Source organism: Coregonus lavaretus, assembly GCF_964263955.1.
Source record: "Coregonus lavaretus genome assembly, contig: HAP1_SCAFFOLD_3399, whole genome shotgun sequence".
NCBI classification, from domain to species: Eukaryota; Metazoa; Chordata; class Actinopteri; order Salmoniformes; family Salmonidae; genus Coregonus; species Coregonus lavaretus.
Window position 1 is genome coordinate 22,501 of NW_028162030.1, and position 25,200 is coordinate 47,700.

At 42.8% G+C, this 25,200-nt stretch overlaps 1 protein-coding gene across 1 annotated transcript in view; it reads right to left on the bottom strand.

The window, feature by feature from the left end:
* LOC311119719 (isoleucine--tRNA ligase, cytoplasmic-like) overlaps nt 1–16,196 on the bottom strand; it is a gene marked incomplete at its 3' end in the record, with an annotated part of 37,902 nt that extends 21,706 nt beyond the window's left edge. The window contains exons 1-5 of the mRNA XM_084194382.1: nt 16,122–16,196; nt 15,376–15,499; nt 14,751–14,907; nt 7,040–7,159; nt 6,691–6,773 (exon numbers count right to left, since the gene is read on the bottom strand). Of these exons, the coding sequence (XP_084050508.1) occupies nt 6,691–6,773; nt 7,040–7,159; nt 14,751–14,907; nt 15,376–15,494 (479 nt within the window). The remainder of the gene's footprint in view (nt 1–6,690; nt 6,774–7,039; nt 7,160–14,750; nt 14,908–15,375; nt 15,500–16,121) is intronic.
* Nucleotides 16,197–25,200: the final 9,004 nt, after the last annotated feature.

Genomic DNA, 25,200 nt, shown 5'->3' on the forward strand with positions numbered 1-25,200 from the left:
AGTGAATTTCAAACACATTCATCCACAAAGACCTGGTAGGTTTTCCAATGCCTCGCACAGAAGGGCACCTGTCGGTAGTAGGGCTGTTAACGGTGACCGTATTACCGCCACACCGGCAATCATGAGTCATGACCGCAGTAACATGACCACGTGACCGCTGAATCACGCCAATCTCCTGGACATGCGTTAGTAGTACCCCAACTTGCTAATGACCGTCAGGTCCTAATAGCCCGGTGGCATAAAACATCGATAATTTTCCCTTTCCTAAGAGAATTGTTTAAAGGGCGTCCGCATGCTTCACAGCCGAAAACAGTTTGGAAGAGTTTGTGCAAATATTATGACGACATCGTGTGACGTTTTTTTTTTTTTTTCATTTTGGACTTCGGTGAGGGGTTTTTCGGCTGTTCGGGGCAGACATTTCTTCTGGAGGCAAGCTGAAGTTCAGAGCCGAAGTCTACGCCCGTTCGTTGGTGATTGGTCAACCGTAGGGATTCTTCAGTAAAGTCTGTTGTCACTCAACTAGAGACGACTCATTTTTCATGCACATTTTTTAATTGAAAAATACAGCATCTTCATTAAAATGTAACATTGCTCGACTAAGATCTCAAAAGTAATGACAGATTTGAGTTAATCTTAGATTAATTCGGACTATTTTGAGGAAGAGTATACTGGCTACGGCGTCTCAAAGTGGACAGACAATACTATTGCCGCTTTTTTTCCTCATTTTCCAAGCAAAGTTATTTTAAGGGAGTATGCGAGCTGAAGCCCCTCATATATTTCCTTAGGTAAGGGCATACTTAAGGAGTTTTACGGTAGTTTGAAGGCCTGTATGGCAGAAAGAGAAACCACGTTTCTTGTAATTACTTTTTTCTCAACTTGTTTGTATTACTTTCTAGAACGTCAATCTAGCTTCCAGAGTAGCTATAGCTAGCTAGCCAGATAGCTTTATAGCCATGGATTGTGCACCTTCCATTGTTTAGCTAAGTAGCTAGCTGGTTTTCTTTTTGTAACCAGAGCAGATGAAAGCAACATTTACCTCCACAAATGCTGTTTACATTGATATCCATGCTGAATGAAGCAATTATGGGACGTCTTAACAACCTTAACCTTTTCACTTAATTTAAGGGGGAAATTCACCTTAAAATGTTTTGTGCAACTGACTTAAAGTTAAGGAAATTTACTTAAGATGTTTTATAAAAAATAACGGGTGGAATCGACACCGGCACAATCACAATCTATTCAAACGTTTCTGAGATCAAGTTCATAAACTCAGATAATGTATCCATTTCTGAAGTTTAACAATAACATTGAGGTAGCACACCTCAGCAGTCAGCAACATACAGTAAGTCAGCCCACAGAGAACATTGCATTGTGGGATTTGTAGTCGACTTGATTTCCACAACAACGTTCACGTTGCTACTAACCTTATTATAACGACAATATGAAACATTTGTTCACAAAAAAAATTATTGTTATTTAACACAAAACTATAGGAATTAGTGGTTTTAGGTGGATTTTTCCATGAAGGCTTTGTGTGCCCAGTGTACCACTATAGACTGAATATCTCTTCTCTTCATCTTCTGGCCTTCTTCACTCCTTCTGTTCTTCTGCTACAGAGAGAATGGTATTGGGGCTTTGTACGTTGATCGAGTGGTAGTTCTTCCTGCTGACATGAGTGACTTCATGGTCCTTGGTAGCCTGAATTCTGATGTAGGTCCCATCGATTGCTCCACAGACTCGTGAGAACCTTGCTATGCCATGGAACTCTGTAGCAAGTTCTGTTCTGTTCGGCCTGGGTGGGAAATCTGATGAAGGCTTTCGTGACTCTGTGCACAACCCTATCCACAGATGACTTGTGGACATGAAATACTTCTGTCATGATTTGCCCTCATGGGCTGAGGATCAAAGATGCCGGCTAGGCAAAGGTTTGAACACCCACTCTCCTGGGGGGTCAGTTTTATGAATGAAATACATTTTATTTATTTTTTAGGTCGTAAATTCCTTGCAGAAACGTTCTCTTCCGTGCCATGAAGTATTGGGAGAGAGAATTTCCCTGTGGAACAAAATAAGTCTTCCCGCCAAGACTCCAACATCCAAAAGTGGATAATGAAACAATATTCCTACTTCAAAGAATGTGGGAAAAGGTCAGAGGGGACTTAAAGAACAATCATGTCAAATTCGTTACTATGTTGTGATGTCATTAAAGACGGTGGAACAACATAACTGTATCTCCGGGGGTGTACCCTTCCCAGTTATGAGGTTTTGCATCTAATTGTTGTATAAAACAAAATTATTAAAATTAAAATTACTTTTGTGAAGATAATGTGATTTTAGCATTCTAGATGAGATTATTGTTTTCCATATTGATTTGTTCTCAGACAGTGAGCACAAACATGAAGAAATTCCCCTCAGACCAAGCAGACTACGGTGTAAGCCAGATGTTGCAAATGGTTGAATTTCTACCAGACCAGGAAGCGTGAAGCTGAAGCTACACGGCTTAAAAATGGTTAGAAAGACCAGAAAAGAGGAAGGAAACCGGATTTCACCATGAGGCCAATGGTGACTTTAAAACAGTTACATAGTTTAACGGCTGTGATAGGAGAAAACGGATGATGGATAAACTAGGGCTGTTATGGTGACCGTATTACCGCCACACCGGCGGTCACGAGTCATGAAGGCAGTCAAATTCCACGTGACCGTTTAGTCACGGTAATTAGGCTTCTCCAAGCTCTGATGCTGCTGATGGTCATTAGTAGCCTACCAAACTAGCTAACTGCCTGGTACTCAGCACTCTATTGTCCCTCTAAGCACTCTGACATCAATGCAAATGTAATCGAAAATCTAATCAAACACTTCATGAGACCCCATGAGCTCATGTTGCGTAACATTTCTATAGGCTATGGAGTAGCGTGAGAAAACAGAGTGATGGCCTCTATTAAAAAGAGGAGGATCCCATCAGCTTTTTATAGGCTAGGCCTACTATATTTATTTCTCAACTTTCCTAATATTAAGCACATGGCTTCTCTTTACAACAGGAGTATAGTTGGCTGGCATAAAAATGAACCACAAAGCATCCTCCATTCGCTATTTAAGTGCATAGATGACATGTCTTTTTATCCCTGTTTCTGAGACCGGTGCATGATAATGGTCCATTCTAAATCAAAATAAAATTTCACACATTATTTAGTATATGTAAAGACAAGATTAAAATCAAGAACAGCCTGATGGGTGACAATATTAGCCTATCACTTGTGAATTATATATTATCATTTGTGACTGCGTTTCAGGAAACTAGGCATATGTCGCGGTTCACTACTTCACAGGCGAGCAATTTGAACTTAAACTTTATCCAATGTAAAAAAATATATATATATTCATATTTAGATACATAAGACCGAATCGAGCCGGTCGGTCACATTAGTGAATGATGCCCAGCGTAAGGCAAGAAACAATGCATACCTTTTTTTTGCGACTTTTTCAAAATCATAGTCCCACACCTCATGTAGCCTAGCCGGTAGGCCTATATGTTTTGATAAGGTTTGCATCACAACTACAGTGGCCAAATAACTTCTTAAAATTAAGCACATTAATCCGCTTTACAAGGGGTTTAGAGCCTAGCTGGCATACATAAGAAGTGCGTGAGTTTTAAGTTTGGGGAAGATGATTTTTCACCATAAAAATGCACCTTCATAATAAAAGCATTACATGCATAATCGCATTTGAGTTCACGCTCATGGAACATTCCCACTTATAGCCTACTGCCGTGTGCGTATTGCTGCGCTTATAATGTGAAGAAATAGCCTAATAGTTTATCAACATTTTAAGCTAAAACGTTCTGATCTGTTGCGTCAGCCTCATTGCGTAAAAAAAGTTTTGGATGCTAGTGGTTGTATTAATTTGGGATCTTTCGCATCCCACAACTGTCCCAGACTATGTTTGGAATATTTATTTATCGCACAGAATAGGTCAACTTTTGTACTATGGGGGACAGTAGATTGACATAGGATTGTGCTTTTTGCTGTTCGGTAGGCCGACTCATCTAGTTGGCTGACAAAAAGTAAATGTGGACAGTTCCAATATCTTCAATATGCACCTCAGAATTGGATAAGGACGGGCGCAGTTGTGTCCCCGATGTGTCGCTCTTCACTTGTAGCCTGTGAGAAAAGACCCGATCACGTGACGGAGAGCCATGTGAGTGAGAGGTGCTTCGGCACAGGCAGGGAGAAGGGAATGAAAATTATATTCAGCCCAAGGGCACAACGGCCACTGGCCGCAAAAGGCATGGATTTTCTTAGGGGGCATTACGGCCACACAAAGGGGATGCCGCCGGGAAATTTGAGGCATTATCAAGTGCTTGTCAAATAGTGAATGAGAGACTGATGAAGTGTGTACAGCCTGCGCAAAAAACAAAGCAGAGCTCATGCCTTTCATGCAACTTTTTCAAATCATAATTTGTCTCATCATGCAGTCTTAGAATGTATTAAAAATCTAAACATATAGCCCAACGTTTGTATCACAACTAAAGTTACATAAATAACTCTAAATTAAGCATATAGGAGGACCTGTTTCTTTGTTAACCGCTCAACACAGAATAGCCGCATGTGCGCACTCCCTCAAATCTTTTGGAGAAAATATCCTTTATATTTTATTCAGCTTTGTTCAATTGTATTCTTCATACTATAAAATAATGCCATGGAATTCTAAGCAAAATCTTGTCTGCTAAATGAACCAGTGTAGCCCACAGCCATATGGCATAGCCAGATCAGGACCTAACATAAGGACAACTCAGAGTATGCTATTCTGTTCTTCTGAAATAGACTACATTTTCTTCACGTTTCTTTAGACCTGTCTAAAATAAATAATGGATTTATTGTGAAGGTGTAGGCTATATTACATGGGTTTATTAGACTTGCAGATGTTCCAAAGGTCTGCATCAGTGGCTATGTGTGGAAGCCAGGAGATGCTAAATGTGTTTGTTAATTAACGGTCAATTACCGCGAGACCGGCTGTTATTTGCTTGACAATCACCGGCTGATTAAATGTTGTGACCGCCACAGCCCTAGGATCAACAACATTGTATTTACTCCACAATACTAACCTAATTGACAGAGTGAAAACAGGGAAGCCTGTACAGAATACTGCAAAAAAATGTGGCAAAGCAATTAACTTTTTGTCCTGAATACAAAGTGTTACGTTTGGGGCAAATCCAATACAACACATTACTGAGTACCACTCTCCATAGTTTCAAGAATAGTGGTGGCTGCATCATGTTATGGGTATGCTTGTAATCGTTAAGGACTGGGGACATTTTTCAGGATAAAAAATAAATGGAATGGAACAAAGCACAGGCAAAATCCTAGAAGAACCTGGTTCAGTCTGCTTTCCACCAGACACTGGGAGATGAATTCACCTTTCAGCAGGACAATACCCTAAAACACAAAGCCAAATCTACACTGGAGTTGCTCACCAAGAAGACAGTGAATGTTCCTGAGGGGCCGACTTACAGTTTTGACTTAAATCTATTGCAAGGCCTGAAAATGGTTGTCTAGCAATAATCACCAACCAATTTGACAGAGCTTGAAGAATTTGTAAAAAATAAATTTAAAAAATGGCAAATGTAGTACAATCCAGGTGTGCAAAGCTCTTAAGAGACTTACTCAGAAAGACTTACAGCTGTAATCACTGCCAAAATGTGATTCTACAAAGTTATTTTTTATTTTTTTTAACCTTTATTTAACTAGGCAAGTCAGTTAAGAACAAATTCTTATTTCCAATGACGGCCTACACCGGCCAAACCCGGACGCCGCCCTATGGGACCCCCAATCACGGCCGGTTGTGATACAGCCTGGAATCGAACCAGGGGGTCTGTAGTGACACCTCAAGCACTGAGATGCAGTGCCTTAGACCGCCGCGCCACTCGGTCTGTAGTGACACCTCAAGCACTGAGATGCAGTGCCTTAGACCGCTGCGCCACTCGGGAGCCCAGGGATGACTCAGGGATGTGAATGTGAATGTGAATGTAAATGAGGTATTTCTGTATTTCATTTTCAATAAATTAGCAAAAATTTCTAAAAACATGTTTTCACTTTGTCATTATGGGGTATTGTGTGTAGATGGGTGAGAAAAAACATCGATGTATTCCATTTTGAATTCAGGCTGTAACAACAAAATGTGGAATAGGTCTAGGGGTATGAATACTTTCTGAAGGCACTGTTCAATGCAGTGTGCAAGGACATTATCTAAAACAAACCAGGGACAAATGTTGTGCTCTGTAGCTCAGTTTGTAGAGCAGGTGTGGCCAAACCTTTTTGGATCGAGGGCCACATCGGGATTTCAAAATTCAACGGAGGGCCGCACAGATTTCTTTGGGGGATGTTTGTCAAAATCAATTTGCCAGCCAGAAAAAGTGCAGTTAGTTGAAAAATATATATTATAATTTCTACATACTTTCTATCTAGTTTTAGAAGTTCAACAGTGACCTGAAGTGTTTATTTTCTAATAATAATTTCCCGGATTGAATGGGCTCGCAGTCTGTAGTTTGCCCACCCATTTTTAAAGCATGGCGCTTGCAACGCCAGGATAGTGGGTTTGATTACACGCATGACTAAGTCGCTTTGGATAAAAGTGTCTTGTAAATGGCATGTATTATATTACATTACATTCTCTAACAACAAAATTCAGACAACTCACCAGACAGTCTCCATGAACCAGGGGTACAGAGTCTTGTAGTCGTTCTTGAAGTCAATCCACCGTCCCATCCTGGTTACAGAGTTCTGGTGTATATACAGACATAATTATAGTCTAATTACATAGTGTACCAGCCATATATAATTATATAAAGACATAATTATCTAATTACATAGTGTACCAGCCATATAATTATATACAGACATTATTATCTAATTACATAGTGAACCAGCCATATATAATTATATAAAATATATAATTATAGTCTAATTACATAGTGAACCAGCCATATATAGTCTAATTACATAGTGAACCAGCCATATAGATAGTGTTTGTATAATCATTAACTCACCTCCCATTCGTTAGCGTATCTCATGACGATCATCCTGCATTGCCTGTTGTACTCAGCAATCCCCATCTTGGCCACATCGTCCGGTCCCTTGATACCCAGGGTCTTATCAATCTCATACTCCTGTAATGGCAGAGAAACATCCCATCAATCACACAGAGAAACATCCCATCAACCACACAGAGAAACAGCCCATCAACCACACAGAGAAACATCACTGGAAACATCCCATCAACCACACAGAGAAACAGCACTGGAAACATCCCATCAACCACACAGAGAAACAGCACTGGAAACATCCCATCAACCACACAGAGAAACATCCCATCAACCACACGGAGAAACAGCACTGGAAACATCCCATCAACCACACGGAGAAACATCCCATCAGCTCATGTTCAGCAGGAAACTGAAGAATACTCAGTGAAAAGGGGAAGGACTACCAAATAAGAAAACACTAATTTTCCGTTCGCAGTAACAGTAGGAACTGCACACTACTCAAAATCACCCAAAGGGGAAACATTTAAATGTCTTGGAATGGCCTAGTCAAAGCCCAGACCTCAATCCAATTCAGAATCAAACAAGAAATAAGACAAAAAAACTGTCTTGGAATGGCCTAGTCAAAGGTCCTCCTATATGCTTAATTTAGAGGGAGCTGGAGCAGTTTTGCCTTGAAGAATGGGCAAAAATCTAGATGTGCCAAGCTTATAGAGAAATACCCCAAGAGACTTACAGCTGTAATTGCTGCAAAAGGTGGCTCTACAAAGTATTGACTGGGGGGGTGAATAGTTATGCACGCTCAAGTTCAGTTTTTTTGTCTTATTTCTTGTTTGTTTCGCCCAAAAAAATATTTGCCATCGTCAAAGTGGTAGGCATGTTGTGTAAATCAAATGATACAAACCCCCCCAAGAAAATCAATTTTAATTCCAGGTTGTAAGGCAACAAAATAGGAAAAATGCCAAGGGGGGGTGAATACTTTCGCAAGCCACTGTATTTTTCAGTGTGCGGAACGGACAGCAACTCTCCCTCTGCTACAAGTAGGACTGTGACGTCTTGGCCAGGCCAATGTACACGGTCACAGACATAACCGTTGAGGGGGGCGGGGTCACCATTCTGTTAGTACACTTGTTTCCATGGATATGCGTCTTAATAAAAACCTACTTAAAAACAAGCCATTCCACTTCATTATTATCATGGCATTTAATTATTAGGTTATTACTTCTAAATATTAAATTAACAAATTAAGAGTCAAAATAAAGATCTGCCAACCTTGTCTGTTGGCTTTTCTGCATATCAATTTGTTTTTTGTTTTTTAAATACAGATCCTACTTCGACGCACAAAACCATGTAAACGAAGTCGGATCAGCTTTCTCCCACTTTTCCCTAAAATACTCGCATAACGACACAAACCCTGCTGCTGCGGTCATACGATGGCGTAATGAGAGAAATAATGTAGCCAATGCTGGTGAAAATTATCCTTCTACCAGATTAAATCATGACAGGAGCGTTTGATTCTTATTAAAGAGACGGGGTCCAGACAGGCTACTTAAGGAAACTTTCTGAATGGACATATAGAGAGAATCAGCGAACTCACACACACACACCCCTGTAAAAAAAAAATATATAAAAATATATAATAAACACCCATCTATATAGCCACCAGCGTATGTCAAACACAAGAGCAAATATTTATCCTTTTCTTAAAACGTATTTAAAAAAACCTAGGCCTACCTTAGGCTTTATGAAAGTAGGCGACAAGATAATGAATTAACAAGAAAAGTGTGAATGGGACAGCTGTAGTATGAAATTGACAATCATTAAAATAGAAACAAATAAATGCAACCTGTCCATAGCCTTTTTATAAAGAGACGCTGATTATCGAGGGGGAGTGTGTTGGAAAGATTTTTCAAATACTATATATATTTATATATTTTTTTTTAATGGTATTTTTTACCCCCTTTTCTCCCCAATTGGTAGTTACAGTCTTGTCCCATTGCTGCAACTCCTGTACGGACTCGGGAGAGGCGAAGATCGAGAGCCGTGCGTCCTCCGAAACACGACCCTGCCAAGGGGTCGTGTTTCTTGTCACACGGCTCGCTTAACCCGGAAGACAGCCGCACCAATGTAGCGGAGGAAACGCCGTACGACTGCCGAACCGTGTCAGCGTGCACTGCGTCCGGCCGCCACAAGGAGTCGCTAGAGCGCGATGGGACAAGGACATCCCAGCCGGCCAAACCCTCCCCTAACCCGGACAACGCTGGGCCACTTCATAGGTCTCCCGGGATCGAACCCGGATCTGTAGTGACGCCTCTAGCACTGATCAGTGCCTTAGACCGCTGCGCCACTCGGGAGGCCCAATAATACATTTTGATCTAATAATAATAATAATAATGATAATGATAATGATAATAATAATGATAATAATATAATAATGATAATAATAATAATAGTAATAATAGTAATGATAATAGTAATAATAATGATAAATGATTATAATAATAGTAATGATAATAATAAATAATAATAATAATAATAGCAATAATAATAGTAATAATAATAGTAATGATACTGTGAAGTGAAGAAAAAATGACAGAAGCCTCTCTCTAAGACATTTGGAGAAGCAGGCCAGGTACTTTATGCTCAGGTGAGCGCGCCCCGTTCTCATTAGCAGGACAGAGAAACCAGACACATGCTCACTGCTCAGATGGAGCGCGCCCCGTTCTCATTAGCAGGACAGAGAAACCAGACACATGCTCACTGCTCAGATGGAGCGCGTAAACGGTATGAACTCAACCAAAAAAACGTTCCTCTCACAACTAGGGCTGTTACTGTGCCCGTATCTAGGGCTGTTCCTGTGCCCGTATCTAGGGCTGTTACTGTGCCCGTATCTAGGGCTGTTCCTGTGCCCGTATCTAGGGCTGTTACTGTGCCCGTATCTAGGGCTGTTACTGTGCCCGTATCTAGGGCTGTTCCTGTGCCCGTATCTAGGGCTGTTACTGTGCCCGTATCTAGGGCTGTTACTGTGCCCGTATCTAGGGCTGTTACTGTGCCCGTATCTAGGGCTGTTACTGTGCCCGTATCTAGGGCTGTTACTGTGCCCGTATCTAGGGCTGTTACTGTGCCCGTATCTAGGGCTGTTACTGTGCCCGTGTAGTCATGGTAACTAGGCTTCTCCAAGCTCTGATGCTGCTGCTGGTCATTAGTAGCCTACCAAACTTGCTAACTGCCTGGTACTCAGCTCTCTGCTGTCCCTCTAATCACTCTGACATCATAATAATAATAATAATATGCCATTTAGCAGACGCTTTTATCCAAAGCGACTTACAGTCATGCGTGTATACATTTATTTTGTGTACGGGTGGTCCCGGGGATCGAACCCACTACCTTGGCGTTACAAGCGCCGTGCTCTAACCAGCTGAGCTACAGAGGACCACGCGTCATCGAATATCTAAATCAAACACTTCATGGGAGCTCCTGTTGCGCAACATTTCTATAGCCTGTGGAGTAGCGGGAGACAACAGAGTTGATGGCCTCTATTAAAAAGAATGAAGAAAAATTAACCGCGGGAAGCGTAGTCCATTCGCTATTTAAGTGCATAGATGACGTATTTTTTTTCTCCCTCTGCCCCTGTGTGATAATGGTCCATTCTAAATCAAAACTAATTTCACACATATATTATTTAGTATATGTAAAGACAACTTTAAAATCAAGAATAGTCTGACGGGTGACAATATTAGCCTCTCACTTGTGAATGATGCCCAGCATGTGCAGTAAGGCAAGAAACAGCGCATGGCTTTTTTTGTGACTGTTTCAAATCATAGTCCCCCACCTCATGTAGCCTAGCCCATAGGCCTATATGTTTTGATAAGGTTTGTATCACAACTAAAGTGGCCAAATAACTTCTTAAAATTAAGCACATTAATCCGCTTTACAAGGGGTGTAGAACCTGGCATACATAAGAAGTGCGTGAGTTTCAAGTTTGGGGAATATGATTTTTTTTTATGCACCTTTATAATAAAGCATTACATGCCTAAATCGGATTTGCGGTCACTTTTGAGAATGCTTTTTTCCCGCTAACTGATTGCATTTTGGAACATTCCCGCTTATAGCCTACTGCCGTGTGCGCATTGCTGCGCTTATAATGTGAAGAAATAGCCTAATAGTTTATCAACATTTTAAGCTAAAACGTTCTGATCTGTTGAGTCAGCCTCATTGCGTTTAAAATGTTTTTTGATGAGAGTGGATGTTTTAATTTGGGATCTTTCGCATTCCACAACTGTCCCAGACTATGTTTGGAATATTTATTAATTTATTGCACAGAATAGAATAGGTCAACTTTTGTACTATGGGGGATAGTAGATTGACATAGGCTAGTGCTTTTGCTGTTCGTTAAGCCTACTCATCTTGTTGGCTGACGAAAAGTAAATGTGGACAGTTCTTCTAACATCTTCAATATTACGGACACACTAGGGGGATGCCGCCTGGAAATTCGAAGCATTATCAAGTGCTTGTCAAATTGTGAATGAGACTCAGTAAATGTGTCAGTCTTCGCAAAAAAACAAAACAGGGCGCATGGGGCTTTTTTCAAATCATCATTAGTCGCATCATGTAGCCTTAGAATTTTTTAAAAATCAAAACATATAGTCCGACATTTGTATCACAACTAAAGTTGCATAAATAACTAAATTAAGCATATACAATGCCTTCGGAAAGTATTCAGACCCCTTGACTTTTTCCACATTTTGTCACGTTACAGCCTTATTCTAAAATTGATTAAATATATATAAATCCTCAGCAATCTAGACACAATACCCCAAAATCAGAAATACCTTAATTACGTAAGTATTCAGACCCTTTGCTATGAGACTCGAAATTGAGCTCAGGTGCATCCTGTTTCCAATTATCATGCCTGAGATGTTTCTACAACTTGGAGTCCACCTGTGGTAAATTCAATTGATTGGACATGATTTGGAAAGGCACATACTTGTATATATAAGGTCCCACAGTTGACAGTGCATGTCAGAGCAAAAACCAAGCCATGAGGTCAAAGGAATTGTCCGTAGAGCTCCGAGACAGGATTGTGTCGAGGCACAGATCTGGTGAAGGGTACCAACATTTCTGCAGCATTGAAGGTCCCCAAGAACACAGTGGCCTCCATCATTCTTAAATGGAAGAAGTTTGGAACCACCAAGACTCTTCCTAGAGCTGGCTGCCCGGCCAAACTGAGCAATTGGGGGAGAAGGGTCTTGGTCAGGTAGGTGATGGTCACTCTGACAGAGCTCTAGAGTTCCTCTGTGGAGATGGGAGAACCTTCCAGAAGGACAACCATCTCTGCAGCACTCCACCAATCAGGCCTTTATGGTAGAGTGGCCAGACGGAAGCCACTCCTCAGTAAAAGGCACATGACAGCCCGCTTGGAGTTTGTCAAAAGGCACCTAAAGGACTCGCAGAACGTGAAAAACAAGATTCTCTGGTCTGATGAAACCAAGATTGAACTCTTTAGCCTGAATGCCAAGCGTCACGTCTGGAGGAAACCTGGCACCATCCCTACGGTGAAGCATGGTGGTGGCAGCATCATGCTGTGGGGATGTTTTTCAGCGGCAGGGACTGGGAGACTAGTCAGGATCGAGGGAAAGGTGAATGGAGCAAAGTACAGAGAGATCCTTGATGAAAACCTGCTCCAGAGCACTCAGGACCTCAGACTGGGGCAAAAGTTCACCTTCCAACAGGACAACGACCCTAAGCACACAGCCAAGACAACGCAGAAGTGGCTTCGGGACAAGTCTCTGAATGTCCTTGAGTGGCCCAGCCAGAGCCCGGACTTCAATTAATGGATTTATTGTGATGGTGTAGGCTATATTAAATGGATTTAGACTTTTTATAGTGAACAAAATAAACGCGACATGTAAAGTGTTGGTCCCAATGTTTCATTAGCTGAAATAAAAGATCCCAGAAATGTTCCATACGCACAAAAAGCTTATTTCTCTCAAATTTTGTGCACATCCCTGTTAGTGAGCATTTCTCCTTTGTGAAGATAATCCATCCACCTGACAGGTGTGGCATATCAACAAGCTGATTAAACAGCATGATCATTACACAGGTGCACAGTAAAAGGCCACTCTGATATGTGCAGTTTTGTCACACAACACAATGCCACTGATGTCTCAAGTTGAGCAAGTGTGCAATTGGCATGCTGACTGCAGGAATGTCAACCAGAGCTGTTTCCAGAGAATGTAATGTTAATTTCTCTACCATAAGCCACTTCCAACGTCGTTGTAGAAAATTTGGCAGTACGTCCAACCGGCCTCACAACCGCACACCACCTGTAACCACGCCTGCACCTCCACACCCGGGCTTCTTCCCCTGCTGTATCATCTGAGACCAGCCACCTGGACAGCTGATGAAATTGAGGAGTATTTCTGTCTGTAATAAACTCATTTTGTGGGGAAAAAAATGATTCTGATTGGCTTGATCAGCTCCCCAGTGGGTGGGCCTGGCTCCAAGTGGGTGGGCCTATGCCCTCTCGTAGCAGTGCCCCTGCACAGTCATGTGAAATCAATAGATTAGGGCCTAATTGTCACGCCCTGACTCTTTATATGAACTTTAACTCAGTAAAATCGTTGAAATTGTTGCATGTGGCATTTATATTTTTGTTCAGTATAAAATGTAGATGTTCCAAAGGTCTGCATCAGTGGCTTGTTGGGAAGCCAGGAGATGCTAAATGTGTTTATGTTAATTAAGGGTCAATTACCGTGAGAACGGCAGTTACTTGCTTGACAATCACCGGCTGACAAAATTTCAGGACCGCCACAGCTCTACTCACAAACGTAGCAGGTTTTGAACTCTGCAAACAACATTTCCACTCCGAGAACGGTAAATTACTGTAATTAATACATGCATTAAGATAAATTAATGTAAGCAAATGACAGGGATTAACGGTAAATTGCCTGTTTTACAAACGGTAGGCTACCACATGGGCATTCATAGAAGTGTATTGCGGGCCGGCACTGTATTGCCCAGCCTGCTATTCTATGGGGATAGGAGGGCGTCAATATGCAGCATATCGGCCAGGAACGGGCCTGATCACCATTGATTAGTCTATACATTAAGAAAAGATCCCATAACAAATTATACCATGCCGGGTTGGCGAGGACTGGCCCATTGTCCATTTGACAACAACATTACATCATTACAGGCCTCAGAGCCCAGAACAACCCTGTCCACTGCTGTTGAATAATTAATGAATAGCCAGACACATCCAACCTTTTTAAAAAAGGAAAACCGATTAATTTATTTACTAGCAAGCAATAAAAACAACAAATAAATGTCTCTAGTACCACAGCATTCTACACCCCCCCGTGCATCATCAGGGATTCGCTGCTGGAGCGTCAAAGGACAGTTGGAAAGAGGAGATGTAGAACGTTAAATAGACTAAGTTAGATGTTTTTTTTGTTGTCGCTTACAAATCATTAGTAAACACTCCAGCTATTAGGTCAAGTTTATCTACATGAAAATAAAGTTAATAAAAAATTAATTCTAAAATGAATATAGGGCTATTTCAACGGTTTTTGATGGTTATCTTATTTCCATGAAAGTATTCATCTATAACCGTCCGTTACACGGTTATTCAATTACCGTCACAGCCCTAGCTACAAGTACATTATCCCAAAGACATTATTCATCACATTATTATTATTATTTAAGACATTCTTACCACAGGCAGGCCGTGACAGTCCCAGCCGAACCGGCGGTCCACGTGGAAGCCGCTCTGGTGGGCGAAGCGGGTCACGATGTCTTTGATGGTCCCTGCCAGGATGTGACCGTAGTGGGGGAGACCTGTGGCGAACGGAGGCCCGTCATAGAACGTGTACCTGGAGAAGAGTTCACACATCATTCATAAACAACGGATTCATCTTTTTTGTTGTTGTGTACATGCATATCGGGCTAAGTGTTGTGTTGTCTGATCACTGCACTACTATTCTGCATGTGACAAGACTTTTCGTGAATAAGCTCAATCTTTGACTAAACGATGGGTAGAGGAATTCTGTCTACAATAATTAACCTTCAATTTGGAAACTATCTGTTACTGTTTGACAGTCAGGAATCTGTCGATGTGCCCTTAAGCAAGGCACTTAACCCTAATTGCTCCTGTAAATCGCTCTGGATTAGAGCGTCTGCTAAATGACTTCAATGTAAATGTAAATTAATGACTCGGCTCTAACACACACTGCCTGCCATGGCATTGTCCTAGCCAGGACACCGTCCCCACCCAGATCAACACACACTGCTTCCCACCACGCAAGCACACATGGCAAAGATGGCATGGTCCTTATGTTTACTTGGGCCTGTTCTTGGACTGTTTGAGACACTCCTGGAAGCAGTCCTTGTCCTTCCACAGCTGCAGGATCCTCTCCTCCTCCGAAGGGAAGTGGATGGATTCAGGAACAGGCTCCACCATGATCACTGAGTGATAGAAACACATCATAGTTAGTTGACTATTGGAGAGAAAGTGAATGGATTCAGCAACTGGCTCAACCATGCTGACTGAAACACAAACCTCGCAGGACAGTTAGCTAGTTCAAGCTTTGTAGTCGTACTTCACTTTGACTATCAGTGTGGGTTTGTGGGGTGGAAAAAGGTGCAGGTACAAAACAAGCTCAGTGACACTTGCTGTATTCATCAACCAATGATGACGTTAGACAACAGTTCAACATTATATAAATTCCTAACAAACGTAACGTTAGCTAACAAGCAGCAATTTTCCTTTCAGTAAGGTTAGCTGGTTTCATATGCATGTTAGCTAATTCAGTTAACTGGGTTTATACCTGGCTAGTATCGATGTTGGATAAATCTAGTTATAAAGGATGATTCAATGCATGCTAGTAACGACGTATCCTTGCTGTGCACATGCAAGTGGTCTGGTTAGCTTATCCGGCTAACTTGCTAAGTACTTTCGACTTCTTCGCACTGTAGCCGCAAGTTAGCATTCATATGGACGCATATTGCATCAACGGTATGTCAGTATAGTTTAATTCTACAACAGTTCAACATAACAATATTTAAATTCCCATTCAAGTAAACTCACATCTTCTTCTTTCCCCGGCTACCAACTCAGATGAACTGATGACAGGGAACTGATGCAATCAGAGGTAAAGCATGAGCGGAAGCGGAAATGTTGCATTACAGATTACAACCACGCCTCGAACACACCGACAGTGTGTTCTTCTTCTTCTTCTTTGATGAGGTTTATAAATGTTGCATTACCGCCACCTACTAGACTGGAGTATAACTCCCTTATACTTTGCTTTAAAAAATAAAAATACAATTTATTCCTGCTTCAGTCCAACAGCCTGAAAGTATGGGACACAACCACTTAACACACCCTGTAACTCTTCTGATCTCGCACACCCAAATACCTCTCTGCAGCTGCCACCACAACCTCTATTGTGTGCGACTTACGTTCCATCCCTGCAGTACAGTTGATGCCAAAAATCCAATCTTACTGAAACATACAGTGGCTTGCGAAAGTATTCACCCCCCTTGGCATTTTTCCTATTTTGTTGCCTTATATCGTATCTGAAGATTATGCCTTTGTTAAATGTTTTGGAGGAACAAAGAATGTTGTTTTATGATCTTAGTTCAAATGTAGCGTTGGGAGGGTGATGCCCCAGGGGAGACTGGTGATTGGCCAGAAGAGGGGAGTCACTCCTCTTTTTGCATTGTTTATAAATAGGGGGTAAACGATGAGACGGCAGAACGGCCATAACAATCTGGGGAGCCGTTCTCCAGACAACGCGTGTCTGTAATTTATGCTGTAACCTCGTGGTATGAATAAAAACTTCTGACACGATGCAGCATAGATGGACTCTTTTGTTGACAGCAATGATGACCACCATTCATCATATACGACACTTACAACCTGGAATTAAAATAGATTTTTTTGGGGGGTTGTTTTTTTTGATTTACACAACATGCCTACCACTTTGAAGATGCAAAATATTTTTTTATTGTGAAACAAACAAGAAATAAGACAGAAAAACAGAACTATTCACCCCCCCCCCCCCCCCCTCCCCCAAAGTCAATACTTTGTAGAGCCACCTTTTGCAGCAATTACAGCTGCAAGTCTCTTGGGTATGTCTCTATAAGCTTGGCACATCTAGATTTTTGCCCATTCTTCAAGGCAAAACTGCTCCAGCTCCTTCAAGTTGGATGGGTTCCGCTGGTGTAAAGCAATCTTTAAGTCATACCACAGATTCTCAATTGGATTGAGGTCTGGGCTTTGACTAGGCCATTCCAAGACATTTAAATGTTTCCCCTTAAACCACTCGAGTGTTGCTTTAGCAGTATGCTTAGGGTCATTGTCCTGCTGGAAGGTGAACCTCCTTTCCAGTCTCAAATCTCTGGAAGACTGAAACAGGTTTCCCTCAAGAATTTCCCTGAATTTAGCGCCATCCATCATTCCTTCAATTCTGACCAGTTTCCCAGTCCCTGCCGATGAAAAACATCCCCACAGCATGATGCTGCCACCACCATGCTTCACTGTGGGGATGGTGTTCTCGGGGTGATGAGAGGTGTTGGGTTTGCGCCAGACATAGCGTTTTCCTTGATGGCCAAAAAGCTCAATTTTAGTCTAATCTGACCAGAGTACCTTCTTCCATATGTTTGGGGAGTCTCCCACATGGCTTTTGGCGAACACCAAACGTGTTTGCTTATTTTTTTCTTTAAGCAATGGCTTTTTTCTGGCCACTCTTCCGTAAAGCCAAGCTCTGTGGAGTATACGGCTTACAGTGGTCCTATGGACAGATACTCCAATCTCCGCTGTGGAGCTTTGCAGCTCCTTCAGGGTTATCTTTGGTCTCTTTGTTGCCTCTCTGATTAATGCCCTCCTTACCTGGTCCATGAGTTTTGGTGGGCGGCCCTCTCTTGGCAGGTTTGTTGTGGTGCCATATTCTTTCCATTTTTTTTATAATGGATTTAATTTCCTGTTCTTAAAACTAGAATCTGTTATGAGCGGAGTGGACTAAATCGCGTTGTTTAGAAGGAGTGCAAAGGCGAATTTAGGTATTGCACACACACACACTTCACAGAGTAGGCGTTCCCTAACAGAAACATGCAAATATTTGCTAGAACGCGCCAATAGGATCTCGCTAGCTTGTGCTTGGCTCTGCCCACCTCCTTGCTTGTTCTGCCCACTATGACTCATTTGTTCCCATCGGAAACGACAGGCTGTGGTCCATCTTCGATTAGTTATAAAAATCTATGGTTGAACTTTTGCTGCAATCATATCCAGATGATGCTGCGTACCATTTTGCACAATAACACTGTAGGTGTGAGCAAGGTGTCATTGTACCAATAATTGCTTCCAACATCAGATGACCTTGAACCGATTATTTTAAAATCGCACCCAGAAGAAGGATAATTTAGTTGCTAATGGCAGCCTGCAGAGAGTAGCTCAAACTACGGGAGGCTATAGACATAGATAGAACAATGAGCCAGATATTTCACCGGATGTATAAATGTGAAGCATCCGGTTGGCATTTCCACTCACTACCTAATATGGTGATGAGAGGAAGCCCGGAGGCAGGCAGTGGGAGAAGATGGAGCCAGATGGATTCCTGGACGACATTCTGCACATTTTCTCATCGATTAAACATTTGAACTCCATTCCGTTTTCTGTTTCTAAAACGAGAATCTGTAACAAACAGAATGGACTGCGTTTGTAGACTTTACCCTTTGCCAAAGTTTCAAAAAAATTGCGTTGTTTAGGAGTGCAAGGGCGAATTGAGTTAATGTACACACGCACTTCACAGAGTAGGCATCCCCTAACGGAAATATGCAAATAAATGCTAGAACGCGCCAATAGGATCTCAATAGCTCGTGCTTGTTCTGCCCACTATGATTCATTGGCTCCCAATGGAAATGACAGGCTCTGGTCTATCTTGGGTTAGTTATAAAAATCCCTAACTCACTAACTCCCCAGCTTGTAGTCTGAAATGAGTTACCTCTGGTTCGATCAGCTATTCCTATGGCAAAAATCAATGGGGAAAGAATAGGGTTTTGGGATAAACGCCCGAAAATAAGGTCTGAGGTTAACACTGGCTTAGGAGAACGTACACGTTTTGTTCTATGAGATAATATCAGCCAGTTAACATGACCTTTATGAATTATGAAGCCTTCATGTGCTTTTTTAAATTGCATTAATTCTTCCAAATTCACAAGTGACGTTAACTCATAAAACAAAATGTATTAGATCGCCTAAGCCTGTGTTTACCACAGACCTTATTTTCGGCGTTTATCTAAAAACTATTAAAACTCCATTCATTTTCCCATACAGAGAGAGAGTGAGAGATACAGAGAGTGAGAGAGCGAGACATTTGAAATGTCTTTATTCTTTTGGAACTTCTGAGTAATGTTTACTGTTACTATTTATTGTTCATTTCACTTTTGTTTACTATCTACTTCACTTTGCTTTGGCAATGTTAACATACGTTTCCCATGCCAATAACACCTTTACATTGAATTGAGAGATACAGAGAGAACAGAGAGAGATACAGAGAGAGAGAGATACAGAGAGAGATACAGAGAGAGAGAGAGACAGAGAGAGATACAGAGAGAGATACAGAGAGAGAGAACAGAGAGAACAGAGAGAGATACAGAGAGAGAGAGAGAGATACAGAGAGAGATACAGAGAGAGAGAACAGAGAGAGATACAGAGAGAGATACAGAGAGAGAGAGAGAGACAGAGAGAGATACAGAGAGAGATACAGAGAGAGAGAACAGAGAGAGAGAGAGAGAGAGAGAGATACAGAGAGAGATACAGAGAGAGAGAACAGAGAGAACAGGTTCTGACCCTGTAATAGTCACACAGTATATCCCCTGTAAAGGAGAAGGTGTAAAGGTGAAACTCTGTCCCCTGTAAAAGGTAAAGGTGAGACTCTCACTAACATGTTGGTTGTTTTGATCTAGGGCACCCACAGGCCTCCCAAGACCCGTCTGAAGTTCCCCGGAACCAGTTGAAAAAAAAATGCATGGAAGTACAGAGCATTTAGAAAGTATTCAAACCCCTTCACTTTTCCCACTTTGTTAAGTTTAGCCTTATTGTAAAATTGATGAAATTGTTTCCCCCCCTCATCAATCTATCCCAAATACCCAATAATGACATGGCAAAAACAGGTTTATTGAAATATTTGCAAATGTATTCTAAATAAATAAATGGAAAAATCAAATTTACATTTACAAGTATTCAGACCCTTTACTCAGTACTTTGTTGAAGCACCTTTGGCAGCGATTACAGCCTCGAGTCTTCTAGGGTATGACGCTACAAGCTTGGCACATCTGTATTTGGGGAGTTTCTCCAATTCTTCTCTGCAGTTCCTCTCAAGCTCTGTCAAATTGGATGGGGAGCGTCGCTGCACAGCTATTTTCAGGTCTCCAGAGATGTTTGATCGGGTTCTGTTGGAAGGTCAACCTTCGCCCCAGTCTGATGTCCTGAGCACTCTGGAGCAGGTTTTTACATCAAGGATCTCTCTGTTCTTTGCTCCATTCATCTTTCCCTCGATCCTGACTAGTCACCCAGTCCCTGCCACTGAAAAACATCCCCACAGCATGATGCTGCTGCCGCCACCATGCTTCACCGTAAGGATCGTAGTGGCCAGGTGATGAGCGGGGCCTGGTTTCCTCCAGACGTGACACTTGGCATTCAGGCCAAAAAGTGCAATCTTGGTTTCATCAGACCAGAAAATATTGTTTCTCATGATCTGAAAATCCTTTAGGTGCCTTTTGGCAAACTCAGAGCGTGCGGTCATGTGCCTTTTACTGAGGAGTGGCTTCCGTCTGGCCACTCTACCATAAAGGCCTGATTGGTGGAGTGCTGCAGAGATGGTTGTCCTTCTAGAAGGTTCTGCCATCTCCACAGAGGAACTCTGGAGCTCTGTCAGACTGACCATCAGGTTCTTGGTCACCTCCCTGACCAAGGCCCTTCTCTCCCTATTGCTCAGTTTGACCGGGCGGCCAGCTCTAGGAAGAGTCTTGGTGGTTCCAAACTTCTTCCATTTAAGAATGATGGAGGCCACTCTGATCTTGGGGACCTTCAATGCTGCAGAAATGTTTTGGTAGCCTTCCCCAGATCTGTGCCTCGACACATTCCTGTCTCAGCGCTCTACGGAAAATTCCTTCGACCTCATGGCTTAGTTTTTGTTGCCACGCAGACAGTGTGGCAACAGAGCCTCTTCAACCTCAGGAGGCTGAAGAAATTTGGCTTGGCACCTAAAACCCTCACAAACTTTTACAGATGCACAATTGAGAGCATCCTGTCGGGCTGTATCACCGCCTGGTACGGCAACTGCACCGCCCGCAACCGCAGGGCTCTCCAGATGGTGGTGCGGTCTGCCGATCGCATTACCGGGGGCAAACTACCCTCCCTCCAAGACACCTACAGCACCCGATGTCACAGGAAGGCCAAAAGGAGCATCAAGAACATCAACCACCCGAGCCACTGCCTGTTCACCCCGCTATCATCCAGAAGGCGAGGTCAGTACAGGTGCATCAAAGCTGGGATAGAGAGAATGGAAAAACAGCTTCTATCTCAAGGCCATCAGACTGTTAAATAGCCATCACTAGCACATTAGAGGCTGCTGCTGCCTATTGAAATCACTGACCACTTTAAGAAATGGAACACTAGTCACTTTAATAATGTTTACATATCTTGCACTACTCATCTCATATGTATATACTGTATTCTATTCTAGAATATTCTACTGTATTTTAGCCGCTCTGTCATTGCTTGTATATGTTGTGAACTTGTTAGATATTACTGCACTGTCGGAGCTAGAAGCACAAGCATTTTCGCTACACCGTGCAATAACTGCTAAACACGTGTGTGTGACAGATAACATTTGACCAAAAATCATTCTCCTCTGCTCTGGTTCATGTCGTTGTCTCCTAAAGTTTCATTAACCTCAGTATGTAAACTGTGCCCAACTGGAACACAACTCTTCGTCCAGCAGACAATCTCTACAACAAATAGAGGGAGCCCCAGTGAATTCCTAACCCTGGCCCACACCATAGGAATGCGTTTATTGGCTTTGTATACCCAGTTGTTGCATGACTAACTGGCCTCTTGAACGGCAGCTACTGAGCGCATAGAAGACCATGGCTGTCTGAAATGGAACCCTATTCCCTACATAATGCGCAGCTATATAATAATGTGGTGAAAAGCAGTTCCCTATCCAGGGAAAAGGGTGCCATTTCAGACAAAAGCCCACGTGATGACAAAATGACACTATAAATGGGGTAGATCTCATGCTCTGCAACGCCAGTCACAACTCACACGTATTTCTGAACCTGAAGTATGCATCTCTAACTCAGACCTTTGTAACACAATACATTATTTTTTAAAAATACCAAGAAACATGTATCGCTAGGACAATCCACATTCTATTTGACACTAGCTTGTTTGCCTTGTACTGAAGTCCCGTCTTGTCATATTTTACCTTTGTCGTACATGTGACGACCCTCCCACTCTGTCTGCCGTATTCTCTCTCTTTGCTCTCGTTTCCTTATTAGGATGCCGGTGGGCGGAGTTGGGAGTCGTCAGCTACCTGGGAAACACCTGGGCCCGGGGTGTGTCCCAGGATAAATGGACCTCTTCCACGTTCATTGAGGAGACTCTCTCCATGCAGACACTTTTATTGATTTGACTTTTTGGTTGTTTGCGTTGGCACCTTTCAACACCTTGCATTATTACATTTATGTATGCAAAACACTCACTTACACTACCGATTACTGATTACACACATCATTGTTAATTATACTTAGTTTACTTTAGTTAATAAATATATATTTTCGTATTCCTTGTCTCCACGGTGTCTCCCTTTTGTTACGAACTTTGAGCCGGTTCGTGACATACAGAACATTAAAATACCAAGCAAAGTGTGTTGCTAGCGCCATCCAAATTTGATTTGACACTTCACAACACAAACAAGTTAGCTAGTGTCAATTCAAATGTGGATGGCGCTAAAGACACACAAACATTCCTTGGTATTTTAATGACCGCCTGTGTGACAGTGGTACTATACAGGGAAAATCCATTTGCCTAGGACAGAGAACTGAATTCCTGTCATCTTTTCCCTGTATATTGTAACACCGAGACACCAGTCCTGTTGATGGCACCCCATTTAGTCTGTCAACACACCAGTCCTGTTGATGGCACCCCATTTAGTCTGTCAACACACCAGTCCTGTTGATGGTGCCCCGTTTAGTCTGTCACAACACACCAGTCCTGTTGATGGTACCCCATTTAGTCTGTCAACACACCAGTCCTGTTGATGGTGCCCCGTTTAGTCTGTCAACACACCAGTCCTGTTGATGGTACCCCGTTTAGTCTGTCAACACACCAGTCCTGTTGATGGTACCCCATTTAGTCTGTCAACACACCAGTCCTGTTGATGGTGCCCCGTTTAGTCTGTCACAACACACCAGTCCTGTTGATGGTACCCCATTTAGTCTGTCAACACACCAGTCCTGTTGATGGTGCCCCGTTTAGTCTGTCAACACACCAGTCCTGTTGATGGTACCCCGTTTAGTCTGTCAACACACCAGTCCTGTTGATGGCTCCCCATTTAGTCTGTCAACACACCAGTCCTGTTGATGGTGCCCCGTTTAGTCTGTCAACACACCAGTCCTGTTGATGGTGCCCCGTTTAGTCTGTCAACACACCAGTCCTGTTGATGGCACCCCGTTTAGTCTGTCAACACACCAGTCCTGTTGATGGTGCCCCGTTTAGTCTGTCAACACACCAGTCCTGTTGATGGTACCCCGTTTAGTCTGTCAACACACCAGTCCTGTTGATGGTGCCCCGTTTAGTCTGTCAACACACCAGTCCTGTTGATGGTACCCTGTTTAGTCTGTCAACACACCAGTCCTGTTGATGGCACCCCATTTAGTCTGTCAACACACCAGTCCTGTTGATGGCACCCCATTTAGTCTGTCAACACACCAGTCCTGTTGATGGTACCCTGTTTAGTCTGTCAACACACCAGTCCTGTTGATGGTACCCTGTTTAGTCTGTCAACACACCAGTCCTGTTGATGGCACCCCGTTTAGTCTGTCAACACACCAGTCCTGTTGATGGCACCCCATTTAGTCTGTCAACACACCAGTCCTGTTGATGGTACCCTGTTTAGTCTGTCAACACACCAGTCCTGTTGATGGTACCCCGTTTAGTCTGTCAACACACCAGTCCTGTTGATGGCACCCCGTTTAGTCTGTCAACACACCAGTCCTGTTGATGGTGCCCCGTTTAGTCTGTCAACACACCAGTCCTGTTGATGGTACCCTGTTTAGTCTGTCAACACACCAGTCCTGTTGATGGTACCCTGTTTAGTCTGTCAACACACCAGTCCTGTTGATGGCACCCCATTTAGTCTGTCAACACACCAGTCCTGTTGATGGTGCCCTGTTTAGTCTGTCAACACACCAGTCCTGTTGATGGTGCCCCGTTTAGTCTGTCACAACACACCAGTCCTGTTGATGGTACCCCATTTAGTCTGTCACAACACACCAGTCCTGTTGATGGTACCCCTTTAGTCTGTCAACACACCAGTCCTGTTGATGGTGCCCTGTTTAGTCTGTCAACACACCAGTCCTGTTGATGGCACCCCATTTAGTCTGTCAACACACCAGTCCTGTTGATGGTGCCCCGTTTAGTCTGTCAACACACCAGTCCTGTTGATGGTACCCTGTTTAGTCTGTCAACACACCAGTCCTGTTGATGGTACCCTGTTTAGTCTGTCAACACACCAGTCCTGTTGATGGTACCCTGTTTAGTCTGTCAACACACCAGTCCTGTTGATGGTACCCCGTTTAGTCTGTCAACACACCAGTCCTGTTGATGGTACCCTGTTTAGTCTGTCAACACACCAGTCCTGTTGATGGTGCCCTGTTTAGTCTCTCACAACACAATAGACACCAATCCTGTGACAAGACTCATAATCCACAGCTCGTCCGCAAGCCCCTCCTAGCTAGCTTCTAGCCCCATGACCATCCTAGCTAGCTTCTAGCCTCTCCTAGCTAGCTTCTAGCCCCATGACCATCCTAGCTAGCTTCTAGCCTCTCCTAGCTAGCTTCTAGCCCCATGACCATCCTAGCTAGCTTCTAGCCTCTCC